Source organism: Pollachius pollachius (genome assembly GCF_949987615.1).
Source record: "Pollachius pollachius genome assembly, chromosome: 11".
Lineage (NCBI taxonomy): Eukaryota > Metazoa > Chordata > Actinopteri > Gadiformes > Gadidae > Pollachius > Pollachius pollachius.
The window spans coordinates 5613267-5638433 of record NC_136944.1 but is presented as its reverse complement, the minus strand read 5'-3'; the positions used below and the strand labels follow the sequence as shown (position 1 = coordinate 5638433).

At 46.0% G+C, this 25167-nt stretch overlaps 1 protein-coding gene across 1 annotated transcript; it reads left to right on the top strand.

Annotated features, from left to right (window-relative positions):
• Positions 1-8653: 8653 nt before the first annotated feature.
• tlcd4b (TLC domain containing 4b) lies at positions 8654-24179 on the top strand. The gene is made up of 7 exons (XM_079745850.1): positions 8654-8972; positions 11614-11766; positions 15365-15454; positions 18987-19045; positions 19131-19225; positions 19813-19886; positions 20711-24179. Exons 2-7 carry the CDS (start codon positions 11621-11623, stop codon positions 21063-21065), a joined length of 819 nt encoding a protein of 272 aa, XP_079601976.1. The 5' UTR covers positions 8654-8972; positions 11614-11620; the 3' UTR covers positions 21066-24179.
• Positions 24180-25167: the final 988 nt, after the last annotated feature.

The following is a 25167-nucleotide window of genomic DNA, read 5'->3' as shown; positions in this document are numbered from 1 at the left end:
AGATACACAAGATATCACACACAGACACAAGCCAAGCTCTCTCTCTCTCTCTCTCTCTCTCTCTCTCTTTCTCACTCTCTATGTCCACTGACTGGCACTCTGTGACTCTCTCTCCATTTCATCCCTCTCTTCTCTCTGCTTGGGTAAACTAATGAGAGTGTGATTAATGACGGCTAATTGTAGTAATCTGGACTGATTAGGGAGGGGGGGGGGTTCTAGAGGGTTCTCGTGGAGGGTTCTACTGTTTACACATCACACTCCCTCCTCCTCCTCCTTCCAATCCTCCTCATCCCCCTCCTCTCATCCACACAAAAACCCTGATCCCAAACCAAGTAAAATAACCTAACTGTACTGCGTCTTCAATGTACATCTGTCATATTATTGTCATATACATGCATACGGACGCAATATAGCCTACTGTTACATGTAAATACAGATGTACGGGCGTTTTAGGCTTTTCATTTATACTGTTGTGTTCTTCAGCAGTTTGCACGATGCAGATGCCCTTGCATAAAGCGACATGCTGCATGTAACAGATGGATTAGTCTTCTTGGTTTCGGACGTCTCCTGCTATTGCTCTTCTGTGTAAACGGTATGTATGGTAATGTCGTTGCGATTCATCCTCTATAATTGAAGGTAATTTGTTACAAATGCCATCCATCAGCTATTTGTGAATGAAATGCTACGTTAGAATATCTGCTCTGGGAGACATTGCGCCTACCTCTATATGAGCCAACGTAGATTTTGGACCTCTACTGGCTCATTTCTGGCCAATCAGGGCAACTCTTCCCTGATTGGTTAAGGGGAAGCCTGTCCATCACATGTACGCACAGCGTTACCATAGCTCCACCACAGGTGTGTGTGTATGCAACACTTCTCAATGGCGGAGGATATATAGGGAGGGAGGAATGTGGCATTTATTCTGTGTTGTTTCAAGAGTTATATACATACATATAGCACTGAGATCCACTTCTGCCTAATTAACTCCACAGAAACAAAAAAGATGCAGTCAAATTAAACACCTTTAAGTAGAATTAGAATAGGGGCTATTTTAAATCAGCGTGTATCATGTATGTGCCTCAAGGACAGGCTGTCACATGAGAACACGTAGCCTGTGTGTATTTCTGAGTTGTGAGTTTGTGTTTAACACCATTTTCTGATGTTGCTGTCGGTATGTCTTTTGAAATGTGACACACACACACAGACAAACACACACACACACACACACACACACACACACACACACACACAAACACATTGTTGACCTGTATACAGTAGCAGGCATCTTGTCGTGTGGATTTGGCACCAAGAGGTGTGAAAACTTGAGTTACACCCCTAAGGATATACACACACACATACAAACACACACACACACACACACACACACACACACACACACACACACACACACAAACCAGATGATTCGTCCCACAGCTGTTGGTTTGTTACCTCAAACCCTACAAGTCCTATCCTACCCTTCTGACTTAAGCCTGAGTATTGCATAGTGGATGTGTGTGTGCGTGTGCGTGTGCGTGTGTGTGTGTGTGTGTGTGTGTGTGTGTGTGTGTGTGTGTGTGTGTGTGTGTGCGTGTGTGTGTGTGTGTGTGTGTGGGAGTGATGCATGGACTAACAGAGTGTATGGCACAGCATAAATCCACAGCATCCTCGGCCCCTCCCTTCGTTAACGCCTCCGTGCGCACGCCCACCTACACACTCTGGGACCTGGCAAAATGCGCTGTGCTCCTACAACCAGCTCCGTTACAGTATAGTCCAAAACATGTTACACAACCTGAGGCTAACCAAACTAGCCTCGTGTTAAACTCAGACCTATCTTTCTCTCTAATCTGTTAATGCTTCCATTCTTTTTCTGAATATCACAAGGTTCAAGATTCAAGTTCAAGATTTGGAGAATTTTTTTTTAAATAATTAAAAATCGTTGGGGTAAAACAATTACAACCCTCCATTTCTTTTAGGATGAGTTAATTTACCATCGCACTGATGTTAAAGAAAAAATACCCGAGACCTCAGCCTGCGGCTCATGCTCTGCTAAAAGCACCATTGCCATCTTGTGGCGGTATGTGGAACAACAACTTGATGCTGGCTCGCAGGGGACGTCCTCCAAGGCCGTTGAACGACTCTTGGAAAACTAGAGAGGACCTAACATCGATTTAACTGATCTACTCCTTATGAAACCCACTTCCATTTTGAGGATAACGTCCACCATTTTAGACTTACCACCAAGTGTTAGATTGTGGTTTTCTCAAGTCTAAACATTGAGAATGAACATTGTGAAATTAGTAAATAATTGTTTTTTAGTTCTTTACAAGGGGAGGAATTAGCGTAATCATACAATTAGGCCTAGCCTACTGATGATCAAATCAGATGAGTGTATTAGCTCGTCTGATGCGATCATTCAAGAGTGGTATAGGCCAACCATCAATTCAATTCAACATTCATCATCCAATCTGGGCCTCCTCAGATTGGATGAAAAAGCGGTTGAACCAAAAGTACTTCAATTGCTTGATCTTTATTCGTTATAGAGGCAGCTGTTTTTGTATGAAAGTACTTAAAATTCTCTCTTGGTGATAATTTAGCGTCTGCTGCACAGTTAGCGTTGAAAGGCCAGGACCCGTAGCCCGGTCAACGACCCACTGTTGTGATGTGTTCATGTATTGTTGGGAATCCATTCCTATGTGTTTAATGAGACGGACGTTAACACATTTAAGAGACAGATTTCACTATATTAGCACCAGCAAATGATAAGCTGTGGTTGTGTCAAAGTGGGTTTACCTGCACAAATGGTGTTGTTGGTATGTGTGGTATGTTTGTGTGTGTGTGTGTGTGTGTGTGTGTGTGTGTGTGTGTGTGTGTTCCCTCATACAGCAGCTGTTCTCACCACCCAAGGTAGCAACAGAGAGTGTGCACGATCCACTTTGTGAACACAGCCAAACCAGTTACAGACGGCAGCCCCACAGAAAATAATGCAAATGCTTGCCCACAGCCGTGAAGATAGTATCTGTGTCGTAAGCCTTACTACATGGTGGAATTATGAATGAATAATAATGTCTAAACGACCATGTACCATGTACCAATTCTGCCAAAGAGCATTTGGCGTTATATGGGTAACACATTTAGTGAACGAGAAACGCTTACGATAGTTTGATAGTTTTTAGAGTTTAACATCATGTCAGTTTTATTTTTTTAGCTCGATTCAAGTTACAGTCTCAAAGGGCTTCAGAGGCCATAATATATGAACCCCCCCACCCCCCTAACCCGTAGCCATGAAGAACCCCCCAAACCCAGGGGAAGAGCCCTTGAGAATGAATCCTATGAAAGAATCCCTCCTTCATGGGATGGTTTGGAGTGCAATGGTCGCTGTACAGACACAATGTTAGCATAATCATCAAAACAGAATTTACATAAAGGTCGATAGAAGATAGAACATTTATGGATTCAATACTTCAGTAGCGTTAATGTTACTTTACCCGCTCCTTAATCAAATTCCTCAGCCCTTCTTGGAGTTTATTGCACCAAGACTTTGATCTGTTTCACCCGGAGGTCGGGCATCATTTGAAAACCTCTAACTGTAGCTAACCTTGATTTTCTGCCAAACAAGAGTCTTTCAAAATGTTTTGAATTGCATTCGGTCAGATACACTCCTGAGGGACAACAGTAATGTTGTGGTGTTTGTCTCCGCTTGTCTCTGTGACAAAAGTCTGCATATCTCTTTGTTCCCTTATTAATCATGAGGATGACGACTCAGAGATGATTTCCAATCAGTTGTTTCCAAGTAAAATCATTGTACCAGTTGTTTTCTTACTACTAAAATGGATTCCGACCGCATCACAGCACTGAATCGTCTCCTGTCAAGGTTTTCAACAGATGTTCTTAAAAACTGACAAAAAATATCAGTTCTAGTAATATTAGATTGCAGTACTACACATGATACAGGGATCACAGCATATTCATTTACAAGCTAGAAATTGGGTAGATCTGTCTGGTACAGCAATCAATTAATTAAAGTCCAATCTAAAAAAACGCCATGAACAAAATGGCCTGGGGTTCCCCAGGTTATTCGGCCGCTTATTTTCAACTTTTAAGCTCTAACTTTATCAAATTTTGGAAAACACAAACACCCACAAATTTGGAAATGTTGGTCACTTGTATGTTTTTTAGCATGGGTGAGTATGGTCAGATTTAATCACTCATTAGGTGCATTAAGCAAATCAATGAGTGGAAATGGCACAATTACCTCCAGCTGAATGGAGGGGATAAAAACGAGAGTTAAAGCAAACACTTATATTGAATCTCCTATATTGAATATCATTCAAACCAAGCCCAAAATCTTGCTGTTGTTATGGACTCAGACCTTAGCTTTAACAACCACATAAATACTGTTAGACAAATATCACCTTAAAAACATAGCAAGATTTTAAGGGTTGATGTCCTAACGACGTCTTCAGAAACTCCTCCATGCATTCCCTTTAAGTAGGCTTGACTACTGTAATGCCGATTTTACAGGTCTCTCATAGAAAAGCAGTTACAGCTCATACTAATCCCGAATGCTGCTGCTCGAGATTTAACCAAGTATATAAGAAAGCAGACTATATTTAATCACGGCACTGTTGTCCTGTTTGCCAGCAAATTTAGTTAAACGATATTTTCATTTAAATATAAAGCACTAAACATTTAAGGACCAAAACACATCTCTGATCTGCTGCTGTGTTGTGAACCAATAGAGCTCTCAGGTTTTCAGGGAGCTCATTGCGCCTTGAGTTTCAACCCAGCCTGGTGAAGCAGTGTTTAGTTGTTATGTTTTATTCACAGAATAAATTCGTTTTTTTTTACAAATCTAGACCAAACTTCCATAGCAAGGGAGGTCAGCCTCAATATTCTTTTCAAACAAAGGCTCACATTTTTTGTTGTCACAGCTTTTAAAAAAAAATGTATGTCTGTACTACTTAATCTCTCACGCTGTCCTTTTAAGGTTTTTACATGAAAATAAACGTTCCATGCTTGCCCTGTTGAAAAAAAAAGAATAAAAAGATTAAAATAAAATGAATAATCCATTACCACCGGGGACAAAAGACTTGAAGCGTATATATTTTTTTGTGAATAAAATACCTTGGTAATATACAGCTGAATCTACTTGTCTGAATCTAGTCATCCGGGAGTAGACATCCGTTCTCTTCTTCTATGGTTTGTGTTACATTAAGCACATGTGATGTGTGAGGGAGATGTCTCTCTCTCTCTCTCTCTCTCTCTCTCTCTCTCTCTCTCTCTCTCTCTCTCTCTCTCTCTCTCCCTCTCTCTCTCTCTCTCTCTCTCTCTCTCTCTCTCTCTCTCTCTCTCTCTCTCTCTCTCTCTCTCTCTCACTCTCTCTCTCTCTCTCCACTCTCTCTCTCTCTCTCTCTCTCTCTCTCTCTCTCTCCATCTCTTCCATACTCTCTTTCAGTTGCTACCTCTCATTCTGCCCCTCTCACTATGCCCCTCTCTCTTGCTCTCTCCCTCCATTCCTCTCTATCTTCCTCTTTCTCTCAACAACTATCATTTTTTTTTAACCTCTCTTGTTTTCAGTGTTGCACTACGCCCACTACACCGAGGTCACAGTTTGTCTTCCAGGTCAGGTCCTCCTGGCAGCAGTAGCTCAGGATGTAAAACTGCTCGACTCCAGTTTCAACTTTATTCAAGTGTATATGCAATGAAACGAGATAGAACCACGAGGGGAGGTCATTAAGGTCCCTGATTCGCTCCTGCTCCAGGCATCCTCAGCTGTTTGGACAAACAACCGTGCAAATAAATAATATGTAATCTACAGATAAAAGATAAGAAAAAACTAAGAAAAAAAAAATAAAAATAAAAAAAACTGAACCCCTATGCCTCTGCATCATATTAGGCCCTCAGAGGGTTGCTGGTTCAATTCCCCAAACCGTCCAGAGCAAGGCATCCAGCCCTAAGCCAAGGCACCTGGCAGCTCTTATGTGTTAGCTGTGTTTATTAATCCAGGTAAACGCAGTCTGCTTGGACAAGCCACCGCTGTCACAGGCAGAACTGGTGAACTGCAGCATATTCTTGCTGTCTATACGGCCATAAAGGTTTTATCTTCAGCGTTATGTATGACAGCGAGGCCCAGACCACTCTCGCAGCCAACCCTCCTGGGCCGAAGGCGTAGGCAGAGAGAGGATCATGAGTTTTAGCATCAGCTCGGTCTACCGGGACGCTATTTCCGCTGTCTTACCTCCTATGAGCTGTGTACATCAGTTTACTGTCCCCAGAGCCAGAACCATGAGAACAACTACAAGGACAAGGAGAATAAATATGGATTAGAACAAGCAATATTCAAAACAGTGATTGCCAACAGATATTCCACTATCGGATATCTGTTTACAGATATATAACCCTCCCTCTATCTTCCTCTCTCTCACCGCTAAACCCCTGACACTGAAGGTCCCGCCCTCCGTCTCCCTAGTAACGAACATTGGGGCATCCCATTTTTGTCATTCTGTCCTGTGATGAGAACGCTGGGAATGGGGTGAGCACACAGCACCCCACCCCACCTCCTCACCTGACCCCACAACATACACCCTCACACCCCCACCTTCCCCCCAACACCTCCTCACCTGACCCCACCACACACCACCTCACCGTCTCTCATCACGCCCTACACCCAAACTCCTCCAACACAACACAACACAACACACACTCCTAACGCAACCAAGGTTCCTTACACAACTAAAACATAATACATAAACAGCCCGAGTGAACCAACGCAACTAACACAACTAACAACCCTTGCAAAACCAACACAATAGTAGGAGTGGCATTAGTAACACCTGATTCAATTTGATGGCCGCATGGTATCTAGAGTATATCATATTTAAACGATCCGTTCAATTATAATTCAATACAAAGTGTGATGTCCTCTTGTGCGTTAGGGAGATGTGTGTTGTGTTTGTGTTGCCGTGTCTGTTGAGTCATTCCGTTGTGCTGGCATTGATCTGTGAGCTGTGTTTAATGGTCTGGTTGTTGTCCTGGCTGCCCCTCCAGCACTCTGATTGGCAGGTGATCACCCTAACGAGCTCCTGATGGTTCATCTGCATTGATCCATAAGAAATGGGATCCACTCCTCAGTATCACCACTCTGTCACCAAAACACACCCTCTCTCTCTCTTAATCTCTCTCTCTCTTAATCTCTCTCTCTCTCTCTCTCTCTCTCTCTCTCTCTCTCTCTCTCTCTCTCTCTCTCTCACTGTATCTCACTCTCTATGTCTCACTGTCTCGGCTTGCTTTCTATCCCTCTTTCTTCATCTCCTTTCATATCACTCTTCCTCTCTCCCTTCCATTCGCTCTCTTTGGGGTAGCTCGCCCTGTCTTTCTCTCCCTCTGCCTCTTTCTATCCCTCTCTGTCTCTCTCAAACTCTATCCTTCTATTCTACCTCTTCCCCAAAGCAAAAATGCTTAAAATTCACTCTTATTTTTTGCAAGTCCCTACAAAACAAAAAGATAATGTACATTATATGACTACACATACCCACTTACAAATATACAAATGTACACACATACTATGTGCATATGTGCATTTGTTAACTTACAATTATATTAATTTGTCAATGACATACATATTAAAATATTAAAGATGCACATTTGCAATATTCTAGCTTAAAGAAAATATGGTCTCCAAAATGTATCTGGTCAATCAAGAAAGGATATGGAGTGGTCTGAAAATAAATCAGCTGTTAAATGCTGTAGTATTCATTTGGCTACAAAAGACAGTTGAATATGGTCAATAATAAAATACAATATGTTGAGATGTTGAACAAACATTGAATACGGTTTAAGTCCTCTTCAGTTTATCTTATTTGTTTCAGCTCATCTATTTGTGTTTGTGTATGTCTCTCTCTCCTTTCACACTCAAAAAGTATTTGGTTGCAAAGCCTGTGTGTGTGTGTGTGTGTGTGTGTGTGTGTGTGTGTGTGTGTGTGTGTGTGTGTGTGTGTGTGTGTGTGTGTGTGTGTGTGTGTGTGTGTGTTTGTCTGTGTGGTGTGTATTTAATTGCTAGACACTCTCAAGCTGCTATATCTTACCAACGTCTTATTCATATCAATTTTATGCAGATTTCTTGCCAGGTTTTTGTATGCTACTGTTTCGAGGTTGATCCAAAACCCTGCGATGGGAGAAAATATATGCAGAGTGTTGACGAGGTCACAAGGGATTACGATAGGACAGTTAAGAACACTACAGAACATATAGGACAGGTTGTCAATGCTGCAATGCTGCATTCCAATCATGTCAGCGTTTGCATCCTAAACCATGATACCTACACAGCCTACACACGCAGCCTACCTAGACACAATTGATAAATAAACAAAACATACTACAATTTCATTTTGGCTTACATGGTGTGACACGAGTGGTGATGTCTAGATTAAGATAGCACTGTGTGACACAGTGCTATCTTCATCTTGACAAGACCACACATTGCAGCAGCGCTCCTCATAATAAGATAAATGGAGAAAAACAGTATTGTGTGTTTTCCTTGATTTATCTTATTATGAGGAGAGCTGCTGCAATGAGGCCTTTGTTCAGAGGGGGTGTTTCCAAATGGAGGGGCGGGTGCCAGAAGGGGCGGGCACGTCCAGGCGTCACCGGTCGCTCCTAACCTGTCAACGCCAAAATAAAGGCAGCTAAAACTTTCCCTGCTCGGACACTACTTCATCCTAAGGAATATGCAATGACGCCCATCAGTAAATAATAATGTGATGAGGAAACCCCATAACCACCCACCACGTTGGCTGTTACCGCAATGCCCGGTGCTCGGCGGTGTTCCGGCTCTCGCTGGGGGGGTCGCAGCTAAGGGAGCTAGTGGGCTGTTAGCTACCAGGCTAGCCGAGGCGCTAGCTTAAGAGTGGTACAGAAAGTGAAGAAGACGGCGGCTAAAGGCGACCTTTACGGACATATGCAACTGATTTCAGGTAACCACGCCGTGGAGCCCGCCCACCGGGCACCGCTGGGTCTGTCGGGGCGCCGGTTGCACAATGGAGCGGTTGTGTCAACGTGTCTGGTGCGGTTGTGTGTAGCCTAGCCGCGGTGTCTCCTAGCCGCGGTGTCTCCTAGCCTCCAACTTCGCTCCTTCGTTCCCTCACGGAGCTGCTTGTTGCGACTCGCGAAGCCCACCATGGCTACGTGTGTGTGTGTGTGTGTGTGTGTGTGTGTGTGTGTGTGTGTGTGTGTGTGTGTGTGTGTGTGTGTGTGTGTGTGTGTGTGTGTGTGTGTGAGTGAGAGATTGTTCCGCACGCCTTTCCCCATTAACCAGTGTGTTGTCGTGACGAGCCGATGGAGACTGGTGGTCATCACCAGGGGGATCTTAGCATCTCTTCAGAGACAGGGTAGTAGACAGTGATGTGTTTAATCATAGTGCACATTGGATGAGCTGTGGTGTGCCACCTCTATTTCACAGCCATGGTTGTCGTTTTACTGCAGCCCACGTCCACCTCCTCCAATGAAGCACATAACGTTATAGTATCGATACAATCATACGTGTACTGTCGCCACATTCAGCCCCATGCTCTACACAACCTTTTAATATAAATATGTTTGATGTTGTGTGTGATGTAGTCTTGCCTGCAGGAACAGCAGCAATGCGGTAGACGGTGGCCGTGTTGTATTTCCTCGGGAACAGGGGGACATTTAAGCGCAATTATTTATTTTGGTCGGTACGTCGGGGGGGGGGGGGGGGGGGGGGGGTCACATATGCTTACAACAGCAGATACGAATCAAGGTCGAACGTTAAAAGGTACAGCAAGTTGTCAGGTTGGGGTATGGAGGTCTATGCATAGAGGAAGGGCATGCCAAACCAGCCGGCCAGGTTAAGAATACAGATGAATTATTCAGCTCCATGCAGCAGCAGCAGCAGCATAGGAGCGACGTGGCCTGGAATGTGCAGAGCTCTGGCCCTCCGGTCCTATTCTGGATAACCCGCTCCTCGCTCGGTTATAGCCCGTGACATTAGGGAGAGAGAATGCTCTGGGAGGTCGATGATGTCCCTGCTGTTACTTGGACACATTTAGTTCGGCAGGTCAATGAACCGCCCTCTTGCAATGGTGTAGATGTGGAAGGAACACAAAGTGCATGTGTAAAATGTCAACAACCATGGCTTGGGAAGTCTTGTGGTCTGTGTTGCAAAACAGATCCGTCCGCACAGCATAACCTCTTCATGTGGAGGGTTCTGCTGTGGAATTCATTACACTTATCCTAGCTAGCTAGCTTGTGAGGAGTTGTGTACACCAGCACCACCTTTGTATTGGAATAGAAGGAATGTGTATTACGGCTGCTTTTCAGGTAAAAATAGAAGTCTATGTCTTCCTCATGCCTTCAGTGTCATGTGTTTATCGGAGGTCATTCTACTTGGGTTGCCACAACTAGAGTCAGTGACTTAGCATATATACAACTCATGTTGACGGCTGCCTAGCTTCTGGCACGCAACAATGATGTCTATATCTCCGACCACTTCTGACCACATCCGGCGTTTCCCGGACACCTTTGCTTTGAATATCCTGGATGTGTTCAGTGTTGAATATTTTACACTCAAGGTTAGAGGGCCTACGTCTAAAGTTCTGTGTGTGTGTGTGTGTGTGTGTGTGTGTGTGTGTGTGTGTGTGTGTGTGTGTGTGTGTGTGTGTGTGTGTGTGTGTGTGTGTGTGTGTGTGTGTGTGTGTGTGAGACAGTCCACTTGATAGGCAAACATATTGAAGGTTTGCAAAGAGGGGTCATGCTAAGGATTCACACGTATTCACTTTTTCTGTTTATCTCATTTCCGAGAAGGTAACAGTCAATACAGAGACAGATCGTTAAGAAGCAGGTAGGGGTTAGTCAGTGAATCCAGGTCATTAAGGATCGGGCAGGGGTTAGATGTTAGAGATGGGTCATTAACGGCCAGGTAGGGGTTAGACTGTAGAGAGACCGGTGATTAAGGAGCAGGTATGGGTTAGAGGTACAGAGGCAGGTCATTAAGGAGCATTTCTGTTTTGGATGGTACAGAGACGGGACATTAAGGAGCAGGTCGGGGTTCGACCGTACAGAGGGAGGTCATTAAGAAGCTGGTAGGGGGAGGACTCATGCTCAAGGAGGTTTGAAACCAGGTGGTGTAAGGACTTTAGGGCTTGAACCCAGAACCTTCGGACTTGGATTTGTACAGTTGACCAGCTTGTCCGTAATGTAAGGCCTCTGTGTGCAACTCTTTCTCCATCTTCCAAATCCTATTTTCTTCTGCTGCCTGCTCGTTTTCTCAACTATTAATCCTCTTGCAAAATTCACAGCATTAAAAAAACAACGATTCAACCTCAATGCTGTGAGAGGCAGGCAAACAAAGCCTTCAACTGTTTCTCAGTTTCGCTTGTCTAGCATTCAGCTCTCCTTGACTTCTACACACACTCCCACTCTCTCTGGAGAGACCGTTAAAGACAGCTGCAGCTTATTTGTCTTCCTGTTTCACTTTCCCTCAGATCTGTCTCTTTTGTTTATGTTCTTTATTTTCCTTCCTTCTGTCGGAGTATTCCTTTGTCCAAGTGAGTGCCTCCAGACACGTGGTTCTAACCCTCCTGTCTGCTCCTCCAGGTTAGTGATGGAGACCAGGGAGTTGAACGTGGTGGCCGGCAGCTTCGTCACCTTCCAGCTGCTCTTCTCGGTGGCCAGTCCACTGCTCTCTGCGGTCCTCACGCCCGCCTACGGCCTCCTGCCCGCCAACAAGCTCACAGAGTGGAATTCGAGGTCGGTACACTACACAGCCATACCAGCACCGTAATACGCAGAGTATATACACAGTCCCCCCTTCTCCATAATACACACCCATACCTACACGTTAATAGACTTACATTTGCATTTTGGGCATGAAGCAGACGCTTTTATCCAAAGCGACTTACAACCATTCATACACAAATTCGTTAGGGTAGTTAGGGTTAGGTTTCTTGCTTTATTCATCCCAACTCATTAATGGACACACACACATACCTACACCTCACTAGACACTAAGACCTACTCCTTAATACATGCCCATACCTACACCTTACTACAGCCTAGTCATACCTACTCCTTAATAAGCCCCCGTACATGTACCTTAATACACAGTTGGATCGACTCTTTAATACAGACCACTATACTATATATACTAGATATACTCTGTAATACTGAAACTAAACAACCCTTATCCGTCCCTACTTTTCTCTCCCTACTTTTCTCTGCCATTGGGAAGTGTCTCATTTCACGCACCTTTTTATTGATTCCGCCAGCCAAGATGGATTTCCCCGACCAATCAGGGAAGAGATCCGGGAGTGCTCTTAATCTATATAGAGAGACAAACGCGGTCAACCAGAACGTATTTTCTCAGAGCATTTCACAGAATTATCTTGTGAACTCAACTGTATTAATAGCTCCCAAATCTTAAATACAGCACCTATTTTGTTTAAGGCTGAATCCTACTTTGTTCAGGATAGCCAGTGATGGTGCACTGAGGGCCTCCATGCCAGAGTTTTCACTTTTGCCTCCCCACTGGTCGTAAATGATTTTTGAGAGGTTCAAATACATTAGAGTCAGTCACTTTTGGCTACGCCCCTAACGTAAAGATGGAAGGCAGTATTAAGTTTATACCAGTGGCGGCTGCTGGTTTTTAAAATGAGGGAGGAACGACTGCACGCTTGGTTGCCATTGGCCTGCTTGCACTGATAGTGGCGTATGGTGGCATAAGTATGTGACACTCAAGTTGTTTCAGGGTGTTTTGGTGAACTACAAAATAGCAGGATGGGATAATTATGTGAATTGATACAAATCCACCAGTGGCAGCATTGGGCTTTGATAGCTGGTGGGCAGAAGGAAAGGATGCAAAGCCAATTAGTCAGGCCTACTCTTGATTTGTAAAACTAAATAAAAAAAATCTGGGCCTATCATTGGGCCTATTTTTGCCCTCAATGACTGAAGCTATTGATTGTAATTTGGCTATGTTATTTTCAGCTACAATTCTTAAGACAAATATAGAAACGATACCAAAAGTGATGCCATTTAAAATGAATCATGCTCTGAATCATTCACTAACATCCTTTCCACAATATCAACACAACGGTCAGAAATTCGACTGAGCGGCTTCGTTGGTTCTCGTTGGGGGTTAAACCCTCCCTCCGGGCTGCTCCACAGCCAGGACTCCTGCTTATTGTTTCATAGCGCAACCAGGGCTTTAGGCTATTCGTGAATAGACGTAGGCAGGATCCAGATCCCTTGGCTAGTCACACCCACTCAGAGGAGGACTTTCCTCCTTTCTCCCATTGAACCCCATGTTATTCACCGGCCGCCAACACTTTCGGGGAAATGAATGGGAGTCAATGGAGGCTGAGGGAGGAACGTCCTCCCTGAAGTAATTGTCAATAGGCGATAGGGGGTGCTAATGTCCCTTTTGCCCAGGGAAACAAACATAACATATACAAAGGCATTAAAGTAGTCCTATTTAATTTAACAATGTTAAGGAGGATCTTCCTCCCTCTCCTCACTGGAGAAGCCTCCACTGGTATATACCAAGCGTTACTCACTGATGCTTGTTAATGTTATGCCCTCACGTTTACTCCCTAACAGTGCAGACACTTACTGTCACTGCCTGCTGTTCTCACAGGCTGATTTTAATATGATTAGAATATTAAGGCTCTAGTTGAACGGTCTCACGGTCTAAGTGGTGAGACTTATCTCTCAAACAGACTTTTACCTTTCATCTTTAGCAGCCACATCTTCCTTTCCTATGGACCTTTACCTTTACCTAGTCATCAGGCTCTTATCACAGGGTGCCTTCCCCTACCCCTTTCTAATCTGTATCACTATCATCGCGTCACTGATTACATCCAGCATCAATACGTTTTCCTAGCCTTGTTGTACATCTATTAATTAGCCAACGTTGCTTTGCAAGACTCGCAAGTGAGGCGGAGCAACAAGAAATCGAAATCGGATAGCTCCTAGGAATGGGAAATTCCAGGGTCAGCATTTTGTCATCGTTGGCCTAATTTGACCGGTTCACTGTGAACGCTGTAGAGCAACACATTCCAGAAGATATTCCTCCAAACATCTGCTGAGACGGTTGTTCCCAAAGAATTCCCAACCGTCACATTCCATAGGCATACAGCCATTCTTAGTTTTCAGTCCCATTGATCAAGACAAAAGGGCGAGTTTCCATACTGACAGGTCAAGGGTCAATAAGGTTGCATACCGTTGAGAGGGAGGGAGGGAGGGGAAGAGAGGGAGGAGAGAGAGTCAATCGTCAATCGCTTTACTGAAACGTCTTATCTTCCACACCTGACTGGTCTTGTAGCCTGGTGGATGTGGCTGTCCTTCAATATATTGGCTTCTGATTGGGATCCTGGGGGGGGGGGGGGGGGGGGAACAGAAGGAAGGCCTTGTCTTGCATAACAGCCCCGCTCTCTGTGGGTTGGTAGTGGTTATGCAAGGGACCAAACATGGCCAAAATTTCAGGAACTGGAGACAAACTAAGGAAGAAAACAGGGTGTTGTTTAGCCCCGTCTCAGAGTTAATATGTTGACGCAACACAATTAGGGAACCGAGAGTTCTAGATGTAGGAGAACATATGTTGGCTGAGCGGATATGGTTAAATGTGTTGCTCTCCATACAGACAGGTTCCGCTCTGGCTGTTTCAATCTTCGATGCTAACGTCACGTCATGTAAAAAACTGTCCTAATCAGCCCACACCAAAATACAATCCGGTAAAAAAACGAATTAAAAGAACCATCCAAAAAAAAAAAAGATTTGCAGACCTTAGTCGGAAAGGGGTAAATTGTGAAAAGAATCTGGTTAATTAGTCTGTGGTGTGTACCCAGTGTAAGACCAGTCCCTTTCTGAAGACCAGGTCCAGAGTTCTGAGGGGGTGGGACCCATAGATCTACACTCTGACTTCAGGTGGGGTGGGGAGTGCCATATGGGCTGGAGGTGAAAGGCAATCTTTAGATTATCTCCTGATTTTTGATAATAGCCAGAACCCTGTTATATAACGCACATGGATGAAAGTTCATCAGGTAAGGGTTTACCTGGGTCAAAGTTCACTTCCGCATGTGGCCCAGAAATGCAATCTAACGAAACCCACATGGCTGTGGCTGAATCAAATGACGAGATGGTGTCACTGCTCACATGCTACACATAACCGGATCGCCATCACCTGTTCCATTTCCTGTTCTCCCTAAGTGTGTGTGTGTGTGTGTGTGTGTGTGTGTGTGTGTGTGTGTGTGTGTGTGTGTGTGTGTGTGTGTGTGTGTGTGTGTGTGTGTGTGTGTGTGTGTGTGTGTGTGTGTGTGTGTGTGTGTGTGTGTGTGTGTGTATTCTCCAGGCTTGTTTCCACAGTCCATGCGCTGGTCGTTGGGCTCTTCTGTCTCTACATCCTTTGTTTCGACGACAAAGTCAACGCCGACCCTGTCTGGTAAGAGAACCCTCTTAGCGATGTCACTAAAGACATTTCACATCGAGGCACGTTAAGGTTAGCTTTTTATTTACTCCAGCATTATGAAGGTCTTCCCATTTGCAACCTCTTGCCTCTTGAGCTGAAGCTATAGTTACAGGTATATTGTTTCAGGCAACCATTTCTGTCTCATCGTCTATATATTTTATAATTCAGGCCCTCATTCCCTGAACCGTCCTCTATGAATGTGACACCGACCAATGGAGTTCTGTATAAATAACCGGTGCCGGTGATACATGAAGCCAGTGAGGTGATACTGATGTTCCCGGTTGTGCAGGGGGTCAAACAGACCACAAGGTCATCCCTGTAGAGGTGGAGAGGACAGTTCACACGTGGTGTTCGTCCCTGGCCAGTTAACACAATATCAACACAACCATGAAACATCTGCCAAACGGAACACACGGCGCGATGCAACAATGACGATGTTTGGAAAATGGATACAAATTACAACAATATGTACAGTATTATTGACCTACTCATTTGGAAGTATTTTCAGTAATATGCATAATAACCCTGACTTAAAAGCATTAACAGTAGTGCCTATACTATTCCCCATAACAGGAAATGTGTGCATTTAATTTCATGGACGGTGTGTGTGGACCCTGATAAATTGTTGAAGAAGGAGGAAAAAGATTAAAAAAAAAACGTCCAATCTAATCTGCCTCGGCAGACCACAAACTGTGACTCTCCCCCAGGGAGGGGGGGAGAGAGAGAGGGGTGGTTAAACAACAGGGAGGGGTGGATCCTCCTCTCAGAAGGGGAGACGGAGACGCACTCCTCTGTCAGGGATGGTCTCTGGAGAGGTGTACTCACTGGATTTACCCTTTCATTATTGCTTTCCTCTCCATTTCTATCCCTCCATCTTCTTCTCTCCCTTCTCCAATCTCTCTCTCTCTCCGTCTCTCCTGCTGACTCTGTGATACGCATCAACAAATCCTAAAAACGATGAGGGGGAAATAAATGGCCCTCTCTCTCTCCTTATCCAACCCTCCTCTCTCTCCCCCTATTCCTCTCTTTATCCCGGCCCCTCTCACCTCTCTCTCCCCCTATTCCTCTCTTTATCCCGGCCCCTCTCACCTCTCTCTCTCCCCCTATTCCTCTCTTTATCCCGGCCCCTCTCACCTCTCTCTCTCCCCCTATTCCTCTCTTTATCCCTGTCCCCCTTGCCTGTCTCTCCTATCCCGCCCCCCCCCCTCTTCCCTTTATCCCGGTCCCTCTAGCCTCTCTCTCCTCCTCTCTCCCCCCTCTCCTCTTTACCCCAGTCCCCTTCGCCTTTCTCTCCCCCTCTCCTTATCCCATCACCCTTCTTCCCCCCTCTCTTTTCTTTATCCCTGTCCTCTTCGCCTCTTGTCTTTCCATCCCTGGCATCCATCTTTCTCTCTCTCCTGCCTGGCTCTTTCTTATCCCTCTACTTTACTGTCTTTCCCTGTTCCTTATTATTGCGCTTTACATTATTTTCTCTCTTGCTCTCTCTCCCCCCAACATGGATGCTAGCAGGCTACTACTCCACCCTCCCTTGCTGTTCCTCCTAACCCCCCCCCTCCCGACGGCCTCTCAATGTTTAATCAATGCAGTACCCCTCCCCTACTCCTGCAATCCCCCCCCACACACACACATACGCCCGCGTCATTAGCATTGCTAGAATCACTAATGCTACTGCAACGCTGGGGAGGAGGAGCCAGAGGGGAGAATAGAGGAGCAGAGTGTTCCTGTATCTTCGGTTATCAACTCCCTCTTCTGTTCTGTGTTGCCTAGGAGAGGGGACGTCTTCGGAAAGGGGCAGGTGTAATGTTTTTACACCTGCCCTTTTTCTTTTTTTTTTATAAAGGGGACACACACACACACACACACACACACACACACACACACACACACACACACACACACACACACACACACACACACACACACACACACACACACACACCCACCCACCACGGTGTGTGTGAATCCACAGTGAGCATGAACTCCCAGGCTGCTGAGTCTGTTGCAGCACCATTAACACCAGTCACACAGCCCCATTGTTCCCCTTTCTGAGCGGCCCCAGACTTGCCCCCGCTCGAACCTCTGACCACGCTTTGTCTCCGCGGGGCCACTCCCCTACCGCCCCACAACAAACCAGCGCGTCGTAATCTGCTAAGTGTGTGTGAGACCGGGTTAACGGACACCTCTTTGTGTCGGTTTTTTTGCTTCTTTCACAGTTCGATTTTTCATTTTCTGAAGGAAGGCATTGTGAATATGAATTTAAATACAGACCCAGTGTTCCGCATACTTCATCAATTATACCTTCTCGCCAGCCCCTTGGTTGGTATTTGGTCGGCGAAGAGAAACACAACATTATATTGAGTGTGAAGTGACAGCTACTACACCGAGATAAAGGGGGTTCAGACACATCATGCTAAAAATATGCTAAGCTGCTAAACGGATGAATGGGTAAATGTGAAGTTTAAACTTTAATGACCCAATATAACACCCTTGATAGGGCTTACTGTACACCACAGTAATATTATAATCGTCATTAAAACAAAAATCCAATCTCCCTTTTCCCGGGAACCTACAATAACCTAAAGTTCAGCGGGTGATTAATGCCCTGGCTGAGGGGTGAGGTGTTAAACTAGGTGATTAGGGAACAGATTAGGGACAGTCTGGTGGACGTTGTGATCTTTCAGCCGCTCTCTACCACTCTGCCGTATTATCCCTGAGCGTGAGCGGGCTCCGCAGCGCTCAGAGTGTAGAGGTAAGGCGATACGGGTGATGCATCAGCAGGATTGAGAGCAGCCTTCTGCGTGTCAGATCGGACACCAGGGCGGGGTGTTAGTGCCTCCATTAACCACAGATGTGTGTCTTCGAGTCTAGAGGCATGTGTCGATTTCGCCGCGGGCCGTACCTGGTGGTTCCGGGAGCTAACGCGATCCGAAACGCTCGAGGATAGTGAGGTTTTAGAAGTGGAAAGGATCGTGTGCTGATTCGTTTGTTGAGAAGGTGGAATGAAAGACTAATTGCCTGGTCTGTGAAATGGGCCTGACAATTTATCAGTGAGTCATGAACAAGTCAATATTGAAAAAGCTGACCAAGGAAGCTGAATTCAGTTTCCTTTGACCGCAATGGGGAACTGTACTTTGATGAATGCAGTCTAAATATTAGCCCTAAATCTGTCGTCTGGAGGTGTGAATAGTGGTTAAGGTGTTTGACTCGCTGCCAAAAGGTTCTGGTTTAATAGTGATTATCATTTTGTTTGAGACGTGAGTTCCTGAGGTTGTTTCTTTGTGTGATAACTAAAAGGGTCACTCTTTTGGAAAAAATTGCTATCCAAATCGGACCATTGTGCCGTCAAAACGGGCCCCATGATGACTTTGACAAAGATACCTGATTGTGATTGTTTAACTCACCCCAGCCCATTTGATTATATTTATGCTCAGACTACATCTGGCAAAAGTGTGTGTGTGTGTGTCCATGAATTGTGTGTTCACACAACTTTGGTGCTGTGTTTCAGGGGAGACCCCACTCTTGTGAAGCTCAACGTAGCCATCACCTGTGGCTACCTCGTCTATGGTCAGTACTGCTGTGGTTCATATACATGATCAAAAACATAGTCCCCCACATCCTCTAATGTTTCATTAATAATGTGTGTGTGTAGACCTGGTGCTGCTGGCATGTAACTGGAGCACCATGGGAGACGGCTTCTTCGTGTGTCACCACTTGGCGGCGCTCTACGCTTACGGATACGTCCTGGTGAGTCGGCCATGTTTGTGAGGGCAGAGTGACCTGCTGATACTAGGTTACAGGGGCACTGTATTTATCTCTCAGGGACTTTTTGATTAAAATGTTCTTAAACAGGAAGGGTATTGATAGCATTTGGAATACAAAATATAGAAAAAAATTGAATGAATGGATTACATTTACCAATAGGATACAAAGGCGTACTTCATGTCATTTTATTCCCACTTGAGATTAGGATGGTATTTTTCACTTGAATTGTTTGCATTTTGATGATGTGATAATGGTAAAATGACAAGTAAAAAGTTGTTGTTGTTCTGTACAATCGTTTTTTAATTCAATTGTAAATTTTATTGTTGTTTGACAAATCATCCTCCGCCATCTTCCACTCTCTCCCGCTCCCGATGTGTTGCCTATTGTTGTGGTGTTGTTTATTTATTTATTTTTGCCTTTTGTTTGATTGTCTGTACTGTCTGTATGTATTCCTTTCTTATTTGTAAAGCGTCTTTGAGTACTTAGAAAAGCGCTATAAAAAACGGATCAATTATTATTATTGTACATGATGAATATTTAATGGTTGTTGTTCTAATTCTTCATTACAGACTCGAGGCGTACTTCCCTACTTTGCCAACTTCCGTCTCATTTCAGAGCTGTCCACACCGTTTGTGAACCAGAGGTACAGACGCACACAACCCATACACACACCTACAAAAGAAAAGCGACTTACCTTGACCGTTCAGATCCATTTAATGAATGAGCCGGTTGGGGTTAGGGCATCTTGCGCTGAAGATGCCTCTGGGATCGAACCCAGAACCTGAAAGTACCTTTAAAACAACCTTACCCCATCATTATCCCTTGGGATAAATTAAAGGGGTGATATCATGCCACCAGGTGTGATTGCGATTACAAGCCGTTTGGAAGTCTGCCTTTTCCTGTGTTTAAGTGACATCACAAGTGGGCGTGTCCACCTAGATGTATGATGGATAGATGAGCAACATTTGCTACAGTCCACTGGGTAGGCTGATGGACTGATCTATCCAGCATACACCGAGGTGGACACGCCCACTTGTGAGGTCACTAAAACACGGGTAAAGGCAGATTTTCTAACGGCTTATAAAACTCTCACCTGGTGGCATAACACCACCCTCTTAAAATGACGGGTTTATCCTCGATCTTGTATCGTTTTCATCCTCAAACCGGGGTGAGCGAGGCCGTCTAACCGTAGCACCGCGTCTCCTCGCCCTCCTCTTAATGCCGTTAATCCACTAAGCGCATTGTTTTGATATTTCTTTCGATAATTTTAATTATTTTAAATGGACTTGTTGGTGATCCGTGTCTACACACTTTCCACACTTTTTTTTTTTTTTTGCTTATTGCTGAAGTTGTGTGTGGTTCACTATTTTTGTTTTGCCGTTGCTTTAGCGTGAAGCACATTGAAGTGCCCTACGTGTACGAAAGGCGGCGTACAAATGAACCTGCCTCGCCCCCTCCTCCTCTCAGGTGGTTCTACGAGGTGCTGAAGTACCCGCGCTCCCACCGGCTGGTCGTGCTGAACGGCGTGGCCATGGCGGTGGTCTTCTTCCTGGTGCGCATCGCCGTCATGCCGCCCTACTGGGCCAGCGTGTTCGCAACCTTCGGGACGGAGAGCTTCGCCCGCCTGGGCCTGGGCGCCCAGGTGGCCTGGATCTCGTCCTGCATCGCGCTGGACGTCCTCAACACCATCTGGATGTACAAGATCGCCCGCGGCTGCTACAAGGTGCTGACGGGCGCCGCGGCCCGGCGCTCCAAGGCGGAGCCGGAGCCGCTGGCGCCGCCGCGCGCCCAGCAGGACGCCGTGAAGAACCACGCCGACTGAAGCGTCGGAGGTGGAGATCAACGGCGGTGGCGGGGGGGGGGAGGGGGGGGGGGGTTACTACGGAGGGACAGTCGCTACGGGAGGAAAAAGAGAAGGAAGGGGGTGAGGCCGGGCTACTGCACGTGCCTCTCGTTCCTCCCCTTTTTTTTCTCCCAATGCCTTGAATTCCCCCCCCCCCCCCCCCCACACCTGACCCAATCAGGCCCCCTGGAGTTCGACTGACAAGCACACTCTAAAGTAACCCGGTCATGTCCCCCCCCTCTCTCCCTGTTCCAGCATCACTCCCTTATCTACTACTGCTCCCTTTCTTTCCCTCACTCGCTCCCTTCCCTCACCCTGCCCCTAGTTTCTCTCTCTCTCTCTCTCTCTCTGCCTTCAGCTGAAGGGCCCGAGAGTCCAGAAAAGCAATAATTGCAGTGGAAGAAAAAATCACAGAATTTTATCAGAATCACCTTCTCCTCACCACCACCTCCTGTCCTTCATTATCACCTCTACCTACCTGTCGTCACCTCCTCCTGCCCCTCACTTATCACCTCCAACTCACTACCACCCCCGTCCTCTGCTTCCTCTATACCCCCACCTCCCCCGTGTCTTGTTGATGAAGCTATGAAAACAGTTTCTGTCATCTTGTTATGGTCCGGTTTGTTCTGCAGTCCTCCATCGTTCCGGCATCTTCCCAAGCCCCGAGACTCAGAACAGAGGTCTTCAGGAAACACACAAACACGCATACACACACACACACACACAGAGACGCACGCACGCACACACAGACACAGACAGACACACAGACCAGGGTGCGCCTGACGTAGGCCGGGGACGCTAGGACACCAGCTCCAACGCCCTTTGACCTCTGACTGGTGGGAATGGGGGCCAACAGAGCATGCTCAGGTCGGGACCAGGGCGGTCTCTGGCATCCACTCAGTATTTCTCATGCGGGACACGGAGGCTGGCTGCCCCCCCCCCCCCCCCGGGCCTGGACCCTCTACACAGGGAGTCCCCCGCGCCCCGGTGACGAGACCCCTCAACAGTTAATCACAAGCCTCTGCCTCAGCGGCCAGGGGAGACTTCGGTTGAGCCGATTGTTTTGGTTGCGTTCTACCTCTCTTCCCTGCCTTATAAAGACTACAGGAGGACTCACTCCAGCCCTCTGCGTTCACTGCGATGTCGCACTCAGCCCAATAGTTATTGCTTGTATGTGTGTGTGTGTGTGTGTGTGTGTGTGTGTTTTTTGTTTTTCATTTTCCTGTACCGAGGGGGTTTTAGTCATGGGAAGAATCAAATGCGATGTGTATCTCCATCCCTCGTTCATTGAACCCAAGAGAGCGCTCTCTCTCTCTCTCTCTCTCTCTCTCTCTCTCTCTCTCTCTCTCTCTCTCTCTCTCTCTCTCTCTCTCTCTCTCTCTCTCTCTCTCTCTCTCTCTCTCTCTCTTTCTCTCTCTCTTTGTGTGTCGTCGTTTCAGTCGATTAGCTCTGGAGATTTCCTCTGCCAGCCCAGTTGGGTATCGCTAGCGTTGACATGCTAGCGTTTATCTGCTAGCTCACGGGCATCTCCGCGGTTCTTAGTGACGCTGTGACGTCTATACACGCGTGCGTTCGGCGTGTGCTGTACAATACTCCCCGCACAGAATGTCTGTCCCGTGAATGATCCTGGTATACTATTATACAGAGAATCAAACAACAGATAATCACACATGCTCAATCGGTTCGGGAGTAGAGCCCCGAGGTGGCTAGCCATGTGCTAACATAAGCAGCTAGCTGCTTGTTCTGGTTTTATTTTTTACTATGATAACTTTGGATCATTGATAACCTCGTTATAAAGCATGATTAATCTACAATATTTTTGGAGGCCTTAGGAAAAATAGATTGAATAAAAGAATGAGACCTCTAAATATACACGATTTTAATGTTAATCCAACGATTTAATGTTAATCCAACAAGGGTTTCTCTACCCCGATTTCTTTTTTTATAAATCTAGTGCATTGTGTCTCTTCTTCAGAGCAGAGTATATGCATGTATTGGTTTATTTATGTGTGTTGCTCTGGGATAGGGCCAGAGGTCGTCTGGCAAGGTGCTGAGGAGTCTACCTTTTCACCCCAGGTACCCTGGATCTCTTTCTTCAAAGAGGAGGAGTTGGCCAGGGCTAAAGACCGCCCAGTAATAATTGCCCAGTAAAAGTCTGAAATTACTCTAATCTGAATTGACTAGGTCTTGGGAGAAGGGTGGGTCTATTTTTGTTTCAGTTTGACCCCCTTTCGGTCAGTCAGTTGGTGGAGGTGTGCAGTCGTTCTGGACTGTAGGTGCGATGAAGGACGACAGACGAATATTCACTGTGTCAACTCTACATCAGGCACACCCTGACCCCCGGTCTACCTGTCTGTCTGCCTGCCTCTACCAACCCGTCGGTCTGCCTGTCCCTACCGGTCTGTCTGCCTCTAGCTGCCCGTCCCCATAACCTGTCCGTCTCTACCTGTCTGTCTGTGGCTTCACACCAGCAGGGGCTGTGATTGTCAAATAACCCTTTTCTTTGTTCTTTTAGCATGACCTTTGCCCTTTTTTAAAGCTGAAATCCCCCCCCCCCTTCTATATTCCTAATATGTATGTATACTGTATATATGTATAATGTATATGTATACTGTATGCATATATTTTTGTAACCTGCCTGCACAATGAGTAATCCGGCCAAGTATTATCGTAGACATCATCTGAGGGGGTCTCCTCCCCGGGGGGGGGCTCATGTTGTGTGTGGACGGGGGTCTAGCTCCTGTGAATGTGATGCGGCATAATGAGCGTCTTTTAATGCCCATGGGGGTGAGACTGGAACTCTCAATGAACACACACACGCATTAAATTATATTTTGGACTTCTTCGTGTTTTGAGGCCGCGGACGAGCCGAGATCCTGTGCTCCTCTGTCCGGCCGACCTCTGGAACTTTAAAAGCTGTGAATCTGTTACCACGGTGACCACATCGAGGGTCTGACACGGAGGGGGGGGGGTGAAGGGTGGGGGTGGTGACCCCGTCTTGAGACTGCGAAGGAGGAGCTGGGATAACGTCATCATCGGCCCGTTTTTGTGTCGTAGTTTTATTTGTGTTTTATTTTTGTACGCCACCTTTGGATGCCTTTTTGAGTTCAGACTGGTACTAGGACTGGTTTCCTCTGTAGAGGGGGGTGTCCCGGGTACAGATCAGGTGGCTTGGGTGGGGTTGGGGAGGGGGTCAGAGGGTAGGTGTGATCTCAATACAGTCGTTACAATGCAAACGGTGAGGGCGGGGTTGGGAGGGAATAATTGTTTTGGGAAGTTACAAATTGTCGATAATGTTGTGACTTGATTTGGTGAGGGCGGATTGTAGAGGCGTAACGAAGACGCCTGCTGGCTCGCGATCGGTCCGTTTGACCCGCTGCTCAGTGGGAGCAGAGCGGCGTCTGATTGGGTAACGCCGGACTCTTAACCGCCATGCTGAGAGGTCACCTGGTAACCAGGGCGACAAGGTCATTCGATCCCATCGTAGAGATCGGCGGCATACGGGCTTACCAAGTACAACAGCACTTTTTGATCTTGTACTAACGATGCACAATGTGTTAGAATTGAGAATAGCCTGACTTAATTGGGTCGGGTTAATCAAACAGAAAACATGATCTGAATGAGAATGATTAGAGGGTGAAAACAATTAAAATCTTGCCAGTGAAGCTTCTGATCTTCCTACTTTTGGTTTTGTCACTTTTTAATTTCCTCTTTTAATACAATGCAATCTTTAGTTTTTGTTTTCTGTTCAAGCTGTTTATTCTGGAGGTTTTAAAGGGGACATATTATACCACCAGGTGTGAGTGTGATTTGCCTTACAAGCCGTTTCGAAAATCTGCCCCATATGGCGTGTCCTCCTAGATCTGTGCTGGATAGGTCAGTCTACCAGCCTACCCAGTTGACTGAGGTAAACGTTGCTGATCTATCCAGCACAGATCTAGGTGGACACGCCCACTAGTGATGTCATACGGGGGGGGGGGGGCAGATTTTAAAAACAGCTTGTAAGGCTAATCACACTCACACCAGGTGGTATAATATGTCCCCTTAAATGTGAAGCGGTGAACACTACACACACAGGCCC

Bases quoted from the DNA above. Each gene is read 5' to 3' on its own strand.
- tlcd4b (XM_079745850.1), top strand. From the start codon at position 11,621: ATGGAGACCAGGGAGTTGAACGTGGTGGCCGGCAGCTTCGTCACCTTC. The intron at 19,046-19,130 runs GTCAGTACTGCT...GTGTGTGTGTAG, and splicing joins CTGTGGCTACCTCGTCTATG to ACCTGGTGCTGCTGGCATGT. The intron at 19,226-19,812 runs GTGAGTCGGCCA...TCTTCATTACAG, and splicing joins ACGCTTACGGATACGTCCTG to ACTCGAGGCGTACTTCCCTA.